The sequence below is a fragment of the Primulina huaijiensis genome, unplaced genomic scaffold (assembly GCF_012295235.1).
Source record: "Primulina huaijiensis isolate GDHJ02 unplaced genomic scaffold, ASM1229523v2 scaffold25443, whole genome shotgun sequence".
NCBI classification, from domain to species: Eukaryota; Viridiplantae; Streptophyta; class Magnoliopsida; order Lamiales; family Gesneriaceae; genus Primulina; species Primulina huaijiensis.
Genome location: NW_027356198.1, coordinates 435181 through 451328, shown reverse-complemented (window position 1 = coordinate 451328; position 16148 = coordinate 435181). Strand labels below are relative to the sequence as shown.

Below are 16148 nucleotides of genomic sequence, written 5' to 3'. Positions count from 1 at the left end.
AATTGCATCACATATTTGTACCTAAATTAACTTTTGGTATAACTTGTTTAGTTCCAAAATTACCTCTCACGCAGTCGGCTCTGATATAAATAATTTTGTACTTTAAATTGACTCTTTTAAGAAATAAAAAAACGATCGTGTCTTGATTATTCAATTATTATTATTATTATTATTATTATTATTATTATTATTATTATTATTATATTTCTATTCAGTATCATAGAGTGCGCGTAAATTTTTGCATTTTATAGAAAATCATGTTACTAAAGGTCACGTAATATTTTAAATTTTGTAAATATCATAAATATATCAAAAAAATTTGAGAAACAAAACATCTGACATAAATAATATTCATGTAATATAATCACCACGTAAATTCTTACGTGGTAGATGGGAAAATCATCACGTTGCGATATACACTTTCGTCTCAAAATTTTAAAAAAAGCCACTGTAGAAAAGCTGTAAATTTTCAAACCTGCTTGATAATAATAATTATTGTTATCGTTATCACTATTATTATTATTATTATTATTATTATTATTATTAATAATAAGAGTGTGTGTGTATGTGTGTGTGTGTGTGTGTGTGTGTATACATATATATATAAGCCATCGCATGGTAAAATTTGGGGTGGCGGTCTATTTGGTATAGGGAGGGGAAACTGTATTTTTAATCGTTGTACGAGTAGTTGCTACTGCTATACACCAAAATGCAGTGGAAATACAATGTCTTCTTGTCTTCGCGGTCAACCATTTAGTTCACGGACAATCGAGTTATTTAGCTCAAATAAAACCACTTCTAAGGAGGCAAAAGTTACCACATAAATAAAATAACATTTTCCGAGAAAAGACAACTAAAGATTCACTCAATAGGGATGCAACAAAATCTGTAATTGTACACCCAAAAACACATGCCCTGCTTCGATATTAAAAAATGTGAAAAAGCCAAGCACTAGATTAACACTTCGAGTTAACAAAGCTGTGTAAACTACCAATGGTTCGCAAGCAAATGAAATATTTCGCTACCTGCTTGAACTATTTTACGTTCTTTAAGAAGTACTGATCAGAAGATGCTCACAAAAGAATCGCATAACGTCACAAAAAGGGGGTGTGGGCTAACAAACATCTAGTAGTTCCATTCTAGAAAATAAAGCTGCTCTAGAAATGGAAGACTGGGCAAAGGAGATCGTAGTTTACCTACTAAGTAGGCTTTGTTCTTGAAGAAAGACCTTTTGAAGAAGGAATCAATGGCGCTTCTTCGTCTACAATTACATCTAGATGAGATCCACTTCTTCCATTCTTTCCGACGATACTATAGTTTGAGTCTTCACTCGGAACATACAGATCAGATGACCTCTTTTCAGTCTTAAGGTCCTGTAAAAATGGACAAGTAGTTTCTGTGGTATCAATTCTTTCATTACTTGGAAAAAGCAGTGACAAGCAACGTTATACTACATTGATCTATGGATGTGTAAAGTTTCAAATTCTTGTAGAGTTAACAAAAAGTTAGGAGTATTTCATAGGACACGGAAATAAAAGCAACTTTAAGAAAGCGACATTCAGTTCATGATATTGTGGGATTAATCACAATACACATAATCCACATTAAAAGAACTAGAAAGCTCATTTCCCCTCCCATGGATGGTCAATAAAGGCATTTTTCTCATGCCGTGTTCTCATTTTCAACTTTCATCAAACAACAAGCTACTTCCCCGAGCAACTCAAGCGATAAGCTATGCTAGTTGGAGGAGATTGGTAACTTGGCATTTCTATTTTACATCAACTACTACTTTCGACACAGTTTATCCCAAACAAGGTGTTTACCTTAGCTGCTCTTTCAGTGATACTCTCTGCAGAAGTTTGAGATGACCGAGCATCCTTGGCCTTCAAGTAATTGTACATGACTACTCCACATAAGGCTGCAAAAACAGGAATAACTTTAGGTTGCCTCCAAGAATTTTATTTTCTAGCACTGCATATACTGAACATGGAATAAGAAGGGTACCGATTGCATAGCCAATAATATTGAGCTTGGTGATAGTTGATTCAGGAAAAATGACAGTTGAAAGCGCAATAAGTATCCAATCTTTTAGAACACCGGCAACTCGAATCGTCACTGCACCAGTTCTACCAATTACCAAAAAAATTGAGAAATTCAAAGCCAAGGCACAAAGTGCATTTGAGAAGAATATCCACAAATTGAACTGTATCTGGGAGACTTCCATTTCCGGCTTCTCCAAAAGATACCAAGGAACAAAGAGGAACACAAAACTGCACATGGAAAGAAAATTATCATGATTTGGCATGAGGGGTAAAAATTGTCTCCTCAAAAAAAATACCAAACACTCTTTCTTATTATCCAAAACAAATTTTCAAACGAAACACTACAAATGAAACCAAATATGTGCAAATCTCCCAAAGCAGTAGTCTGTGTCATCTGCTAGAAGTGCCCACATAATAACTGAACAGGCACCTTGAAATTGAAAATAAACTCTCATTTCGGTCATTTTGATAACAAAACCACATCCTCCTAACTGAAATCTTATGATGTTTACACATGTAAAAAAATTTGGATTTTTAAATTTTACCAATTTTGTGCCTTCCACATCAATTTTCATTCTTGCGCTTTTCTCAAACATTAGGTTTAATTAAGTACCTGCAAGGAGCAATATAATACAAGCTTGTGATAGGGTTGAGTGTCAAGCCCTTCTTCTGAAGCAGAACTTGAGTGAGGACCAACCTAAGAGCCTCAGCAAAGATTCCGGTAACTTGATAAACTGTTCCCACAACGTTGAAATGAATTTCTCCATATGAAGATATGACAACACCAAAACTGACCAGGATCATGTTAACAAAAATGTCACATTTTAATTTGTCAGTACCACATACGACAGCCATGAGAAAAGTGGCAACCGGCACTGTCATTGGATATAAAGCGAAGGTTTCGAATCAGCAAATTTATCAAAGATAGCCAAAAAGCAGAGATTGAAAGAAAGCATAAAAACTTACTCAGAGCTTTGAGCATTTGGATGAAGGCCACCGAGATGAACAAATAGGCAGTATTTCCAAACCTGCGTAAGCATGCTCAGATTAGCAACCGAGAAAGGCAGTGCTTTACAAAAATGTAATATCGCATTGAAGCTATTGGGATGGACCCAGAAATGAAGGCTGATGCTGATAGAAACATTTCAACATGCAATGCCCCTCTAAGAAATAGTTATTAGATGAAAAACAAGGGGGAAAGCAGAGGATGCAGTTGGTGATTACTCCATTATAAAACTTTCACGACATACTCGAACAATATGGGAAAGTAATGAAGTGATGATGTGTGTATATATAGACACAAACCCACACAACGTTATCCCATAAAAATATATTTTGCCTAATGAATCATAATTACAGTCTACCCATGTAAGTTTATTGTAGTGGTATACAATGAATATCCAAGGTCATTTACAAATAGGTTTGAGATACTATTTTCCACAATGCTTGACGAGTTTACAAGACAGATAAAAATACCGTCCATGATAATCCAATTTTGACATAATAAAAAATCTATACTATGACATAAACATAAATAAGGGATAAACATAAATAAGTGATATGTCTCTGAGATGAAAGACAAAACCCATATAACCAATCAAGGTTTCTCACTTTGCAGAACATTGTACTTACCAAAGACTCGATGCAAAAAAGGCACTAATTGGAACAACACATGTCACATATCTGCAGATTTAGTAAGGCGTGGTTAGTTAGAGAAACAACATGAACTGAATAAGAATGAGGATGTAAATCACTTACATTTCAAAAGTCATCTTCACAGGTGAAACAACCTGAGAAAGTAAAATTAAGTGAAGACTATTATGGACAATGTGCAGAAAGTAATCACATTGACGTACAAGAAACAAATGACCGAAACATCAGACGGAAGATAGCAGCACACCAGGAAACATGTTATAAAGCAACCAAAAGGATACAAAACATGTTCAAGGACGAGTTAGAAGTGTATTGATTTTTCACAAGGGGACAAGGAAATGCACAAAGTTGTACAAGCAGGGTTCTGTTTGGCTCAACTAAACTAATTAATGTACTACGTCAAAACACTTGGGAATACAGACATCATTATATGACCTAAGACCACAAAAAGATATAGGCAGTTTGTGAAACAGCAATGACTACTTCACAGTATGTACCTCACCATACTTGATAACAAAAAAAAACACAGGAAATGATGATCTATTTATGTTGAATGGAAATATGGATACGATCGTCTATTTATTATAAAAACTGATACCAAAGAAGAATGCAAAGCGATAATGATCTGTATGACTCAATGAATATTTCATGATCATGTGGCCATTTAGTCATTGATCTTAGGACCATGCTCAGACTGCAGTCATGAGAGAAAAACAGAGTCTGCATGCTGCAACTGAAAAATGAAAATCCCCAATCACCTTGATATGCATTGAGATCAGTGACTTGATTCTAGAACTTACATCAGTTAAATTTCTAATATAAGGCAAATGTAGAACACTTTTAACTGTCATTATATAAATGTTCCATGAAGAAATTTTACAAACTCGATAAAGAATAAAGAAACTTATTGTTTCTGATGTCGTCCGAAGTCTAAACCACCAAATTTCATTGATTTCATTCTAAATAAGGAATCATTTCATCTAGTGTCCATCAAAGCGAACACCATAACGGTAAATAGTAAGGAAAGATGACAATCCATGACAAGCTTATTGTGTAATATATCAGCTCAACCCTTCAATGGGTAAGAGTCATCCCAACTGCAAATATTAGTGAAATAAAGATGGAATAAAAGTGTACCAGGGACAGAAGTTCTGAAATACTCTCTACCTTAAAAACGCGGATCAAAAGGAAGGCCACCAAGCCCGAAAAGCCCATGTGTATCATAGTAAGCGTTATTGGAAGTGGGAAATTGAAATACTTTGGCGAGAGAACCCACTGCACAGCAAGAAACTTACGTAAGGAAGATGATTCATAACTCAAAAGTGTAATGGATCCCATACATGTAGTTTGATGGAGAAGGTATCAAAAGCACACCCTCGAATCGCATGCCAAACTTTGGGAAGGCGATGAAATTGCAGAACCCTCAACTTTGTTAATAAGAGAACAAAATAAGCAAATAAATAACTGATCCACTTTTTCAAAACAATATAAATTTGTTTACAAGGAGCATAATAATTTCATGAGCTATGCTTTTTCGTTAGGAGGCGTTGAGCACTACACAGTAATGAACAGAGGAATATTACAGATCGTTCTCTAACTGTTAGAGCCACATTGAACTCTAAAATACCCAAACTAAATGATGAGATTAAGTTGATTAACTCTTTTGCAAGATTGATAAATTGATATACAGAAATCATTAATTAAAGCAGAGAAACTGCCAAAGATGGCCAAAATTTTCTATCTAAGAGAATAGTAGAAGAGCCAAGACTTCACCTAGAATCCAATAGATACACATTTCTAACAAGAATACGTCAAACCGCCTAACCACATTTAAAATGAATACCAAACAATATAACTTCATATGTTGTTGTCTACATGACAAGAAATTACTTCATGATAGAAGCAAATACTGATGATCTTAAAGAGGCCATCGCTGATAACCAATACAGATACTGCTATCTTTCTTTCTTTTCGCTTGCTTTTTATCATTTAGTCTCACATAAACGAATATTTTGTTTTCCCCGAGTTTATTATAAGGGGGCTTTGCTCTTAAATTTAAATGGCATCGAATTTTTCAGGTGAAAAATAACGTGGATAGGCACATACTTAAGTGCAGCACGCAAAATAGGAAAATGTCCATCTGCAGAAAAACTGAAGCCCAGAGCTTCAACAGCTGATACTATTACAATTGTTCAACAGAATGATGAAGAATAGGTGAAAGAGAAAGGATGACATATACAATCAAAAAATGTAACAAGAAAAACCAAGAGGAAAAAAGAGAATAGAATCAAATATTGTCCATCTCTAAAGAGTGATCACATACCTTGTTGTACAAAATAACTCCCGAGGATAGAACTATATATACTAACAGATACAGATAGGTCAATAAAAGTTGTCTGCTGATCATTGTGTGCGTATATGTATTCCTTCAACTATCACACAGACCAATCCAACTCCTACTTTGTCACAGCCGGCTGGATGAGTTTATTGAAATAAAGTGAAATTTTCAGCTCAGAATGAAGTAATTCATCCCCTCGAAAACGGTGAAAAGGCCGTGATTTTCGCAGAACTGTTTGTAACTCCTTCACAAAAGGCCATAGAGACCTAAAAATAAAATGCACATATGCATCATGTAATTGATCTACACAGCATTGTCAAGTAGAACATCAATTTGGCAAAGCATTCAAATGGAAGCAGTCTTTCTCAAATAAAAGATAATTAATCTTTTCATCAAACGGGGTCTAATACTTTTTATATCTGAACACTTTCTGTTCTTGCCGAATAGATAACTACATCATATTTTCAATAACAGTCCCCACGAGTTAGTTCTCTGCTAATCTTTTAAAATATTTATGAAACGCAAGCAAATATGTATAAAGTACTCAGGCCAATTTCTTTAGTTTTCTTTATCTCGTATCAATCATATGTGAAACATTTTCTTTCCTTCTCTTAACTAAGACAAAATCACACGTTCAATCTCTTTTTTTTAATGGACAAAATGCTTGATCTTAATCACAGAAGTTTGAGAACATTTTCCCAAACCAATTGGCCCAGTTAGTGTCAAATTAAATTAGACTTCCAAAAGGCAAACTCTGACGGAAACATCTATCATACCCAGAGTACCATAAAACAATAATCAAAATATTTTTCTGCTCATTTGTGACGGCAATACTGTTAATGGGCTAGCATCTGGTCTGATCTATGGCCATGCATTAACAGATAGTAGTTTTAATTTAGAAATGTCTCGGAAGCAATGAAAACATTGAGAATTGTTCCAAGTGGACAGCATCTCTTGACCGTAGATGAAAACTGGTAGTTCAGTCCAGCTATCCACATTTTTGCTTTGATGCAAAAGTATAACTCAGTCAACAGACAATCTCTTCCTTTAAATGTCCATTGGGGTAAATATTTCAGAACTACAAAATCCTACTCTGTGTTCCAAACGACGTCCTTTTTTAGCAAACCCGATGTTTCAAAGTACATCTCTTATTCCTTTCGTTCATAACTTAGGGACATTCCAACCATACAGTTCATTTCCACTTGACTAAATGCATAGCGAAACAATTTTGTGTGATAACTCAAACACAAGATTCATTCATGATAGGAACCAAAATAGTAACATTATGTCCTACATAACTGAAATTATTCGATAATCTTCCTAGACAATTACCCATGTTTCATTGACAGCTCTAGCATTCCATGCAGTCATGGAATAGCAAGTAATGTCAAGCATAATGCAGCAAACAAAATGCTTGAAAATATGATTTAGAAACACTTCACGAAAAGAATAATCTAGTAGATCGCGCATCGAAAAAGGTAGGCATAAACTCATAGAAGTCACACACGTAAGTTAACGAAATAAGTTTATTTTTTTTTAAAAAAAAAAAAAAAACATACGCTTAGCCAGTAATGGCGATCAGCTTGTGAGCAAGGGGAGGCGGTGAGCTCAAAGCTAAAGGCGTAAAAAACAAAATAAAAATATCAGCAGCGACAGAATGACATCCCTAAAACAACACAGCAAAGACGTAATGAACAATGTTGCAGACATTCGAGAATAACAAACCAGCAACTGTAAAACACCGACCGGAACCTGGATTCGAGCAAATCCAGCGTCGATTTCAACAGGTCTCCAAGAAACAGCGATGCGATTCGAATTGGTTCTCCGAAACTCCCAGGACTGGCGCTCACAAGCACCGACCCTCGTTCTAAGTACAGGTCAGTAATTGCGGTGATTTGGAATGGGAAACGTACTGCTTTCGGAAAAATGTAATAATTGATTAGTTGTGGTGCAGAGGCAAAGATGAAAAGAGTCGCTTCAGATCTCGGAGATTTGTTGTTCTCTCAAGCAACATGCTCAACCAAAGTTGCTTGCAACCCAAAAATATCTCACTCTATGGCATAATTTATAATTTGTGAACTCGAAAAAACATAAATTCTAATGGAATTTTATATCAAATTCGATTGGATGAAATTTAGTGATCAAATTGGATTGGATGAACTAAATTTGAATTCAATCTCGAATTTACTTATCTCACATTTAATAATTATAAAGCTAATTGGTAAAAACAATATAAAATATTATTTATGATACTAAGTAAAAATAAATAAACTAATTGAATTCATAATTAAAGTAAATCGTAACATGTAATTGGAAAACTGAACTTTAGGAAAAAAAAATGTTTATATTATTTTTTTAAAAGAAACTTATTAGACAATTAATATTATTTAAAATGTCTTGTACTTTTTCAAACAAAGTCATCAATTATGTCGTCATATGAAATATACTCAAACATATCTTTTCAATTTTTTGGTTTTTTCCTCTTGTATAAATTTTTTATCCCCGAAATGATATGTTTTGTTCTTAAAATAAAAATATTATAATGAATAGCTGTGCAAAAATGAAAATATTTAACTAATCCATAAACAATTTAAAATCGAATTAAACTATACGTTTGTATCCAGCTGATCCCGTCCTTGTCCCACACGAGTCATGGGTCAAAGTGCATGGTAGGCGGATGGATACAAGTCCCGGGACGGTGCTGTTGGTGAACTTGTGGGACATCCAAAACTGTGACAAAATCAGGAAGAATCCAAGAAAATTTGACCCAGAAAGATTAATCGATTTCGAAGGGAAAAGGGATGGAACTATGTTGATGCCATTTGGATATGGAATAAGGGGCTGCCCCGTTGAGAACTTGGCTATGCACATTGTGGGATTGGCTTTGGGGTCACTAATTCAGTGTTTTGAATGTGTAAGAGTAGGGGGAGACCTGGTGGATATGAGTGAAGGGCCCGGGATTACAATGCCTAAGGCTCAGTCTTTGGTGGCTAAATATATAGACCAAGGCCAATAATGAAGAAGTTGCTTTCGCAAATTTGATCATTAGGATTATATTGGGAGTAATGTTATTATTATTATGTTTCTTATTTATGTTTCTTATTTACACATGGAGTGAGTCTCGTGTATTTTAACTTGGTAGATTGTTGTAACAATTAGGTGCCCGAGTAAGGTTGACAATCACAATATTGGCTTTTAGAAGATTCAGGTTACGGTTGTGCAACAGGCAAGTTTATACATAAACACAACACAACCATATTATTGTTCAAAGTGCAAATTATGATTCTGTGTACCATCACCATCAAATTTTCCGGGGGGATGACAAAGATTCTAATACTATCAACTTATTTCCTGCTTCGAGACAGTGAAAGCTCGATTTCTTCAAGGGATCGCCCTTTAGTTTCAACAATGAAATAGTAAGCAAATACCGCAGCTAACAAGGAAACCCCACCAAAGCCCGCGTAAACTGGAGCAACCCCAAATTTATCCACGAGTTCAAGGAAATACAGGCCCACCAAGAAGTTGAAGACCTGAAATCACCGAGCATATTACATCAACCTAAGACTTACATTGCATAACAGTTGCCTTTTGTTTACATACCCAGTGAACAGAGAAACTGAATGCCATTATTTTCCCTCGTGTCCGGTTGCTGCTCAGCTCGGGTATAATAATACCTGTAACCGGGCCAGCTCCAAGAGCAAAAGTAAATATGTACCTATAAGCAACAATCTTTGAAGTCAAAAGACTGACTTTTAAAATCCCATCCTACATTGGTTAATGGGAGAGATATGAATGACTTTAGAATACCATACGATATAACTTCTAGAAATTTGGGGTTCAATAATTTTCATAAAATGGTGAATGTAAAAAAATAGTTGCTAATCGAGCTCATTATTTGACAACTAAAACATAAGGAGCTTCATTTCGAACTATATCACTCACTTCCATAAATTAAATTTCCCAAAAACTTATCTACTAGCAGATATATGCATTGGTGGGCATATATGGATAAAGAACTCACATGACATTAAAAGATAGGATGCTTTGAAAAAGCAAAGAGGGAAAGCACAAGATGAGATACGGGGACTGAATTTAACAAGATTTACTATCACATTGTTGTACTAGAAAGCATACATTATGGTTCCGAAAATTGATAAGTTGCTGCTGATCTCACTGCCCAAAGGAAAGATGATCCCACCGGCTATGGCAAACATTGAAACAGCCTGCAGAAAAATCGTTAAATTTATTAAAAACACAGGCGATAAAAATAATTTACAATAACTATGTCTTGCCTTGGAATATTCGAGAGTATAGCCATGTCATTCAACTTATTTCATTCAGAAAATTCTCAATCAAAAGCATATTTGACTACTGGTATGGAAAAAGATTATGCATTAAATGAACCTCATATAGCGACTCACGATGACTATAGGTCATCTAAGTCAAATTGAACGAAGATATTTTATCAAATTATTTCATATTTGTATGTATATTTACTCACCATTCCCAAGTAACTTCCAATGAGTAGCACCTGTCTCCCTTGCTTATCCATTAAGTATGAGGCACAAAGTGCGCCTAAAAATCAGCTCAGATCAAAAAATTGAGACCAGAGTTATTGTAATAACAAGTATAGGCAAAGATAAAGGCAAAACCTGCCAAGTTGGTACATCCAACATATAAGCTGGCCAAAGCACTGCTTGTGATTCCTACATCTCGAAAAGTTAAGGATGAAAAATAGAGAACCCCGTTTATGCCCGCGAATTGCTGAAGAATAAAAAGGGCACCACCAATTAACGCAGCTGCAGCCACAATAAAAATGGACTGGGCAGTAAGTATATAAGAAAGACGCTAAGGATATTATAAGGAAGTCCAACAAATAACAAGTTCGAAAATAATAATGTCAAGAAAAAGTCCTACATTTTTCATAATCTCTTGTTGTGTCCAATCATTCTTTTGGTTAAAGAGAAGTTTTTACATTAAAACTTGAAATCTTGTCAATATGTTATCTCCTCTAAAAACCAATTTGTTAGATTAGGGTAGCCTAAGCCTCTGATCCTAATTTACCCAAAGCAGCTTCAAGTATCTGCTAAAACTCGAGAGTTAGTATAGTTTTCCAGAAAGATCCCTTTCTTTATAGTTATCGAATAAGGCAAAGGAGATTATGTTCCATGAACGTTCTGCTCAGTTCATAATCGGATCGCAGAGCAAATACGTCTTCCCTAAAGTCCAATGTTATTTCCGAAAAATTAGGGTTCTATTTCAATATCCCAACACAATCTGTTTCTTTAATCCTCACTCAAGGCTTCGTAAATAAAAATCGACATGTTTTGTTCATGCATTGAAATTATGACATATAGACCATACAATTTCCATAAATTATAGGCTGGAGTCGAAGTAAAAGAAAATGCTTTTTCTTTAGTTTATGCAGGTTCTACTAGGCTGAAATGCTTCAAACAAAGTCCCCTAGTGAGGCATTCAACCCAAGTCCTTGTAAACAACTCAAAGAACTCCAGCGTATTCAATGTGCAAGGTAACTTAATGGTTTTTTTCTAGAAAGCAGAATAGGCAACGAACCACAACATGCACTTCAAGCTCAAAAACATAAATTGGCAAATTAAAAATGAAAATAACACCTTGATATCACCTCTAGAGTGAGGCTCTGCAAAGAGTTCCACCCAATCACTATCTAAACCAGCACCATCATTTTTAATGACAGACTGGAATTCTTCGATTACTTTATCGACTTCAGATGGCCCCCAGAGTCTGCTTATCACTTCTTTGGCTTCGCCAACTTTCCCTGCCTAAATAGACCAGGATATTTATTTATACACAGAGAATTATAAAGGCAGCCAAAAAATAAAATGCAACATACTTTACATAGCCAGCGGGGACTGTCAACTGCAAATTGCATGCCAAGGGCAATAACGAAACCCGGGATGCTAGCCATGTATAGCATCACTCTCCACCTGGTATCAAAAGACTTCAAATTCAACAGCAGGAAAGAAAATTCTGAAAATGAAGGTTACTAGTTGCAAAAATACTTGAGGGGAGCTAGAATCTAAGAAAATCACACCTCCTTCAAATTGAAAATTTTGAATTTTATGTTGATTTTTCTGAGAATCCTACTTTCGCACCCTAATTATATTAAACAGCCCCCATCACTGAATTTTCTATGTCAGCCCCTGATTACAAAGATAAAAATTCAAGCTTCTGTATGGGATAAAAGCAGTAACAGAAAATTTTACAGATATATAAACATTTTATTCGTGAAATTAATGCGTAGTTGCAGGACTGATCCCAGCCTAAAAATATTGAAAGATAATTAAGAACACAGGAAGAGAAGAAAACAAACAAGAATATGATCAACTTTCAAAATTAGAATTGCGTGGAATAAGTATTTAGGATGTGCTCACCAGTGGGGATCATTTTCTGAAGGGATCCCTAAACATAGCGAGGCAATAATTCCAAGGCACGTCCCAATTTGAGCAAAGGTCCCCAAAGCACCCCTAAATTTTGTTGGTGCGATCTATGAAAGAAGTATAGAAGTTAATAAACAAGAAGACTGACAATAGTCAGAGCTATACAATTCAAGCTCAAAAAGCATTACTCTTGGTATAACAGAAAACTGGACATTTGGGAAGTGACAAAAGGAGCAACAAATAGAAGATCTTGTTGCCCACACAACTTACAAGTCTGAAACATTAACTTTACCTCTGATATATAAATAGGAACGAGAACTGTGTTCACACCAATACCAAGGCCAACAAGAAATCTCCCACACAGTATTTCGTTCAAGGAGTCTGCTTGAGCACTGGCATAAATTATTCAAACATGGAATTAGAAAAATGGCAAACATGGAAGCACGTGTCCTGCTAAATAATTCTTTTTAACAACAAAACATCATATATTTAAATTTGTGGAATCTGAAATTTGCAATTTCTTTCATACTCCCTTAATACACTAGGAAGTGTAAAACAAACGTCTGTCAAACACAGTGTTTCAAGCTCTTTTATTTAATAAAAAATGCAACAGCAGCAAATAAATCATCTATCCAAAAGAATTTACCTTATCATTGCACCGAGTATAAGAGGTATTGTGTCAATTTGAAATGTGCGACGACAACCAAGTTTATCCACAAGAGAACCACAGCTTATGCTTCCAATAAATGCACCACCGATGAATATGCTAACTACAAGCCCCTCTAAAAATGAATTACCTTCAAAACCAAGCTCCTTAGCAATAGAGACAATAGGACCATTCATTACCCTGAATCATGGATAATTATAGAAACATTTAAAGATGGTCGACACAAGTAGAGGCAGACACAAAAAAACAACAATACATCAACTAACAGACACATTTTAAGTCCAGTACACTGTTTCACAAGATTAAAAATGCATTCAATCTAAAACAACTCAAATTAGACGTAAGAATGCGCCAGTTCAGTAGCTAACATATCATATACATTCGTAGAACATGCATAAATCACGTTTTAAGCAATCAAGAACATCAGAAAGCGCAGTATACCCAATGTGATAACCAAAGAGAAAATTGGACATGGAAGCAGTCAAAACATGTGGAAAAGCGGGCAACCATCCAAATTCAATCCCTTCATCGGCGTTCTTTTCAGTCAAATGGAGCTTATTTTCGCCATCTGAAGAACCCAAAAGAAGATAAATTGTTAATCCATCCCCAAAATACTACGCCACAAACATGAAGAACCCAGATGACATACCTGAATCCTGAGGCTCCAATCCAGGATTCTGCCGCTGTTTCGTCGCACGAAGTTTGAAGTCCTTGTTGCTTAACAGCGAGCATGAAATAGAAGGGCAGAATGGGTACTTTTTGCTTAAAATGGTGGGTGTCTGAAGCAAAATTGTTGAATGCCATGGGGGCGCTGGCGCGGAGAAAAATGGAATAGCTTCGAGCATTTTGGATCAAGAAAATGAAACCACCACACAAGTTATACGAACTGATAGAGCGAGGTTAGAGTTCTAGTTCCAACGGATAAAAATCAACGGAACTCCAGACAACTATTTCTTTATATATGAAAGCATTCGGATGCTGCGTGGTTTCTGGCTTCGATTTTTGTGGAACTCGTGTCCATTTTCTAGCTTTTTCTTGGATTTCGTGTGAGTCACTGGCCATGAAGTTAACACGAGGGCATAAAAGTATTTTTGTGGTATCCTTTTCCTTTACATTTTATGTTGTTTAATAAACAGCCGGTGTTCATGTGTGTCATAATAATTTTTTTTTTAATCTTTGATCATTTTTGTTTTTAAAAATAAATATTATTTTACTAAGATATGATACTTATAAATTGTGTAAGATTTACTGATTTAGTTTGAATTCTAAAATATATTAGGATTAAGTTTAAGAAAAATCGAAAAAAAATGAGAGATATACAAAAATCACAAAACTCATGTAAGTTAGTCTCACAGGTCAATTTTGTGAGTCATATATTCTATTTGTTTCATCCATGAAAAAATATTAATTTTATGCCAAAATCATTACTTTTTATTATAAATATAGATATGATTTATCCATCTCACAAATAATGATCGAATAAAGGTACGTGAGACGTTATCACAAAAGACCTTACAAATTTTGTTAATAAACTCACAATAGTAAAATTAACTAACAAATATTATGAAAGATAACATTGAAAAAAAAAATTTTGGTTTCATATTTACAGAACAAAATTAATTAACACTATTAAAAGATGCTTACGCATTGTATGTGTTATTATTATTTTTAATTTGATCAAATAATATTAAACAATTAACATGAAATTATTTTCAATTTAGAAGAGTCGTTCGATTTAAAAGAGAAGTTTTGTTTGGATTTTAGTGTCCTCTAAAATAATTATTTTAAAGGTCTTATATTTAATAATATAATATAAAAATATAGATGAGATATTCAAATTAAATAATATAATATATATAAATATTATTGTTGGATCTCATCCAACAAGCTCATATTTTGGGGGGAGATTTTAGATGTGAGATTAATAGTAACAATTTCTTAACCTAACTCAAAAGAAAATCGATAAGAGTTATGATGATGAATTTGAGACGCAATGACTTTTTGTTTTAGTTTCTCAACTTTGAAAACGTGCAACTTATGAACAACCGATCTCCTCACTTTGGGCCTGTCGATGTTGATATTATTGGTCCTGTAGAAAAATGAGTTTCTTTCATTTGAATTTATATGGAATGTATTTGAGCCCAGATTGGCAGACCCATCAACCCGGACCCATCGTAGTTTTTGCAAGAAATAATTTATAAATTTTAATAAATTGCACAGCATATCTATTATAAATAAATATATTTCAATAACATAACATATTTTTTTTCCAAAAAAAAAAAATAATTTTGTTCCCTTTAAATTCCTTGAAAATGAAATATTTTAGCGTCGGCCATAAATGGACGAAAAAAATAAAGGAGAAAAAGGTGTGATAAGATTAAAGTTTGCAGGAAAAATTTAAAAAAAGAGGATTTTAATTTCCACTATAAAAGAGAAAGGGGAAATATGCTGTTCATATCAGTAGACATAAAGGCAATCTTGGGTTTCATTTGGTATACTTGTGCTTGCCACCCAAACATGCCTTTTTTTAATTAATTAATGCAACCTTTTTCCAATTCATTCATTTATATTGCATCATTTGATGTTGAGAAATTATTTTATATCTAAAATTGTTGCTTCCATTTCTTGAGTTTCTAAGTTCACTAATTATATCATAGAGTTATAGTAGGAAAAAACAAGTCGATCGAGTTTATGTTAGACTTGTACATAGTAATATTACTCTTCTTATATTTTAATATAGAGTATGTATCTTATGAGACGGTCTCACGAATCTTTATCTGTGAGACGGGTCAACCCTATCGATATTCATATCTTAGCATAAAAAGTAATACTTTTTCATGGATGACCCAAATAAGATATATGTCTCACAAAATACGACCCGTGAGACCGTCTCACACAAATTTTTGCCTTTAATATAACATGTTTAGTTGATTATCTGAATTTTATAAGATAAGTATTACTTATGTTAGTCAGTCGAGTTTAATTAATCAGTTGGAAATAATTAATTACGATGGACGAATTCAATTAAT

The 16148-nt window shown here is 34.3% G+C and overlaps 2 protein-coding genes across 6 annotated transcripts; both read right to left on the bottom strand.

Moving 5' to 3' along the window:
• Positions 1–892: 892 nt before the first annotated feature.
• LOC140967515 (probable sugar phosphate/phosphate translocator At3g17430) lies at positions 893–8085 on the bottom strand. Of its 5 annotated transcripts, none has more exons than XM_073428071.1 (11): positions 7780–8085; positions 6019–6299; positions 4863–4970; positions 3801–3832; positions 3675–3725; positions 3009–3070; positions 2884–2917; positions 2656–2787; positions 2005–2270; positions 1824–1918; positions 893–1373 (listed from the first exon to the last, which is right to left on the bottom strand). In XM_073428071.1, the coding sequence occupies exons 2-11, from the start codon at positions 6100–6102 to the stop codon at positions 1200–1202; spliced, it is 1038 nt and encodes a 345-aa protein (XP_073284172.1). In that variant the 5' UTR covers positions 6103–6299; positions 7780–8085; the 3' UTR covers positions 893–1199. The 5 variants fall into 5 exon arrangements, with proteins under 5 accessions (XP_073284172.1, XP_073284168.1, XP_073284167.1 ...); XM_073428067.1 differs by adding an exon at positions 7593–7647 and having other exon boundaries at positions 2656–2917; positions 7780–8084; XM_073428066.1 differs by having other exon boundaries at positions 2656–2917; positions 7759–8084.
• Positions 8086–9247: 1162 nt separating this feature from the next.
• On the bottom strand, positions 9248–14159 carry LOC140967560 (probable plastidic glucose transporter 1). The gene is made up of 12 exons (XM_073428161.1): positions 13769–14159; positions 13561–13687; positions 13099–13299; positions 12745–12844; positions 12447–12559; positions 11906–11999; positions 11678–11834; positions 10686–10832; positions 10535–10608; positions 10168–10256; positions 9634–9748; positions 9248–9563 (listed from the first exon to the last, which is right to left on the bottom strand). Exons 1-12 carry the CDS (start codon positions 13962–13964, stop codon positions 9378–9380), a joined length of 1599 nt encoding a protein of 532 aa, XP_073284262.1. The 5' UTR covers positions 13965–14159; the 3' UTR covers positions 9248–9377.
• Between the last annotated feature and the right edge of the window lie 1989 nt (positions 14160–16148).